The sequence below is a fragment of the Prosopis cineraria genome, unplaced genomic scaffold (assembly GCF_029017545.1).
Source record: "Prosopis cineraria cultivar Desert tree isolate PC_DT_omini unplaced genomic scaffold, ASM2901754v1 PC12, whole genome shotgun sequence".
Taxonomy (NCBI): Eukaryota; Viridiplantae; Streptophyta; class Magnoliopsida; order Fabales; family Fabaceae; genus Prosopis; species Prosopis cineraria.
This window is the reverse complement of record NW_026555343.1, coordinates 4,008,435-4,009,916: the sequence shown is the minus strand read 5'-3', so window position 1 is coordinate 4,009,916 and position 1,482 is coordinate 4,008,435. Positions and strand designations below refer to the sequence as shown.

The window sequence follows — 1,482 nt, the reverse complement described above, 5'->3', positions numbered from 1 at the left end:
AGATTATTCAGATATTAATTGAGGAAAAGAAAAAATCTAGCCAGCACCATTTTCAAAGAATATAAATATGTAATATATATATATATATATCAACCAGAATCCAATAAAAAAACTTGCTGAGATCTCTTTACTGGAGGCAAATTAAGAGGAAAGCAATAATAAAATTATACTACACATAGATCGAGAGGAAGATCGATCAGCTTAGATTGTTATGCCACCAACACCATATATATATATCATCGCAGTCTATTATATATGAAATAAAAATAGGAGGGTACATACAGACATACAGAAAAATTATAGAGTGTCTCTCGCTATACATTTCCAGCCCAAAAGTAAGAAAAGAAAAGAAAAAATGATAAAGCAAAAGTCTAGCTAGCTAGTTAATTATGATGAGGATGATAACAACTAGACCATAACAAGCCTCTAACATAAATAAGTATTCATGGCCATCGAACTGGATAGCAAGAGCTACTAAAGATCGATGACAATTACAATACGACGTCGCCGTTAAATCTCCATTTCATCTTCAACATAGCAAGCTAAGCTAGCTATCTACATAGCTAGCTAGGTTGCTATATATATGTACGATCATATAGCTTTCGGACTTACCGATTTGAGATGGGGTTTGGACCACTAGGAACTTCATGAGCGTCGGCTCCGAATTCTTTACCTCTCGCAGAAGCATCCTTGCACGGAGTAGTATGTGAATTATGGGTTTTTTGAGGGTTTACATTTGTGGTAAACTCTGATGAAGGTGATGATGATTCAGAGGAAGCCATGGAAGGTGGTGATGAAGAAGAAGGATTTAGTTGGTTATGAGATAAGTTGATGAGAAGAAGCAGAAGGAAGAGGACGGCGAAGAATTGAAGCAAGTTTGAAGAGAATTTCTGTGAAGATGAAGATTTAGGTTCAGCCATGCAATTTGAGAGAACACAACACCACCCCCCAAGATCCACAAGAGATCAATATCCATGAACCAGAAGGTAGCACTCAGGGCTAAGGAAGGGAGAGATAGCAAGAGAGGGAGAGAGAGAGGGAGAGAGGGAAGCTTCAGCAAAAGTGATTGAAAAGGAGGGTTTTAAATTCGATGCACATTTGGGAGAGAAACCAAAACCAACTTCACATGGAAGTTTATACTAAAGGTTTTGTGTGCATTGCATTTACGAAAAAGCCCTCGCTAATTACTGTGCAATTAATTCATGCTGTGTAGAGGTGAATTTATCAGACCTAAAAACAACGTACACACACTATTCTTTCTTATCCACAATATTGATAATTATTTCACAATTTAAAAAAAATTAGTTGGTATTGTAATTTTTTTACAAAAATTGTATATCTTTTAATTATGTCCTCATTAAATATTTTATATAACTGTCATAGTAATGAAAATTAAAATTCTAATATAATGGATCATTTTTTTTAAAATATAATAAATGAAGTAAGAGTATATATAGTTAAAAAAATTTATAAAAATTACTC

At 34.0% G+C, this 1,482-nt stretch overlaps 1 protein-coding gene across 1 annotated transcript; it reads right to left on the bottom strand.

Annotated features, from left to right (window-relative positions):
* Positions 1-230: 230 nt before the first annotated feature.
* Positions 231-991, bottom strand: LOC129289479 (CLAVATA3/ESR (CLE)-related protein TDIF). The gene is given in 2 exon segments (XM_054926249.1): positions 231-935; positions 938-991. Coding segments are annotated over 2 exon segments (366 nt in total). The 5' UTR covers positions 977-991; the 3' UTR covers positions 231-608.
* Positions 992-1,482: the final 491 nt, after the last annotated feature.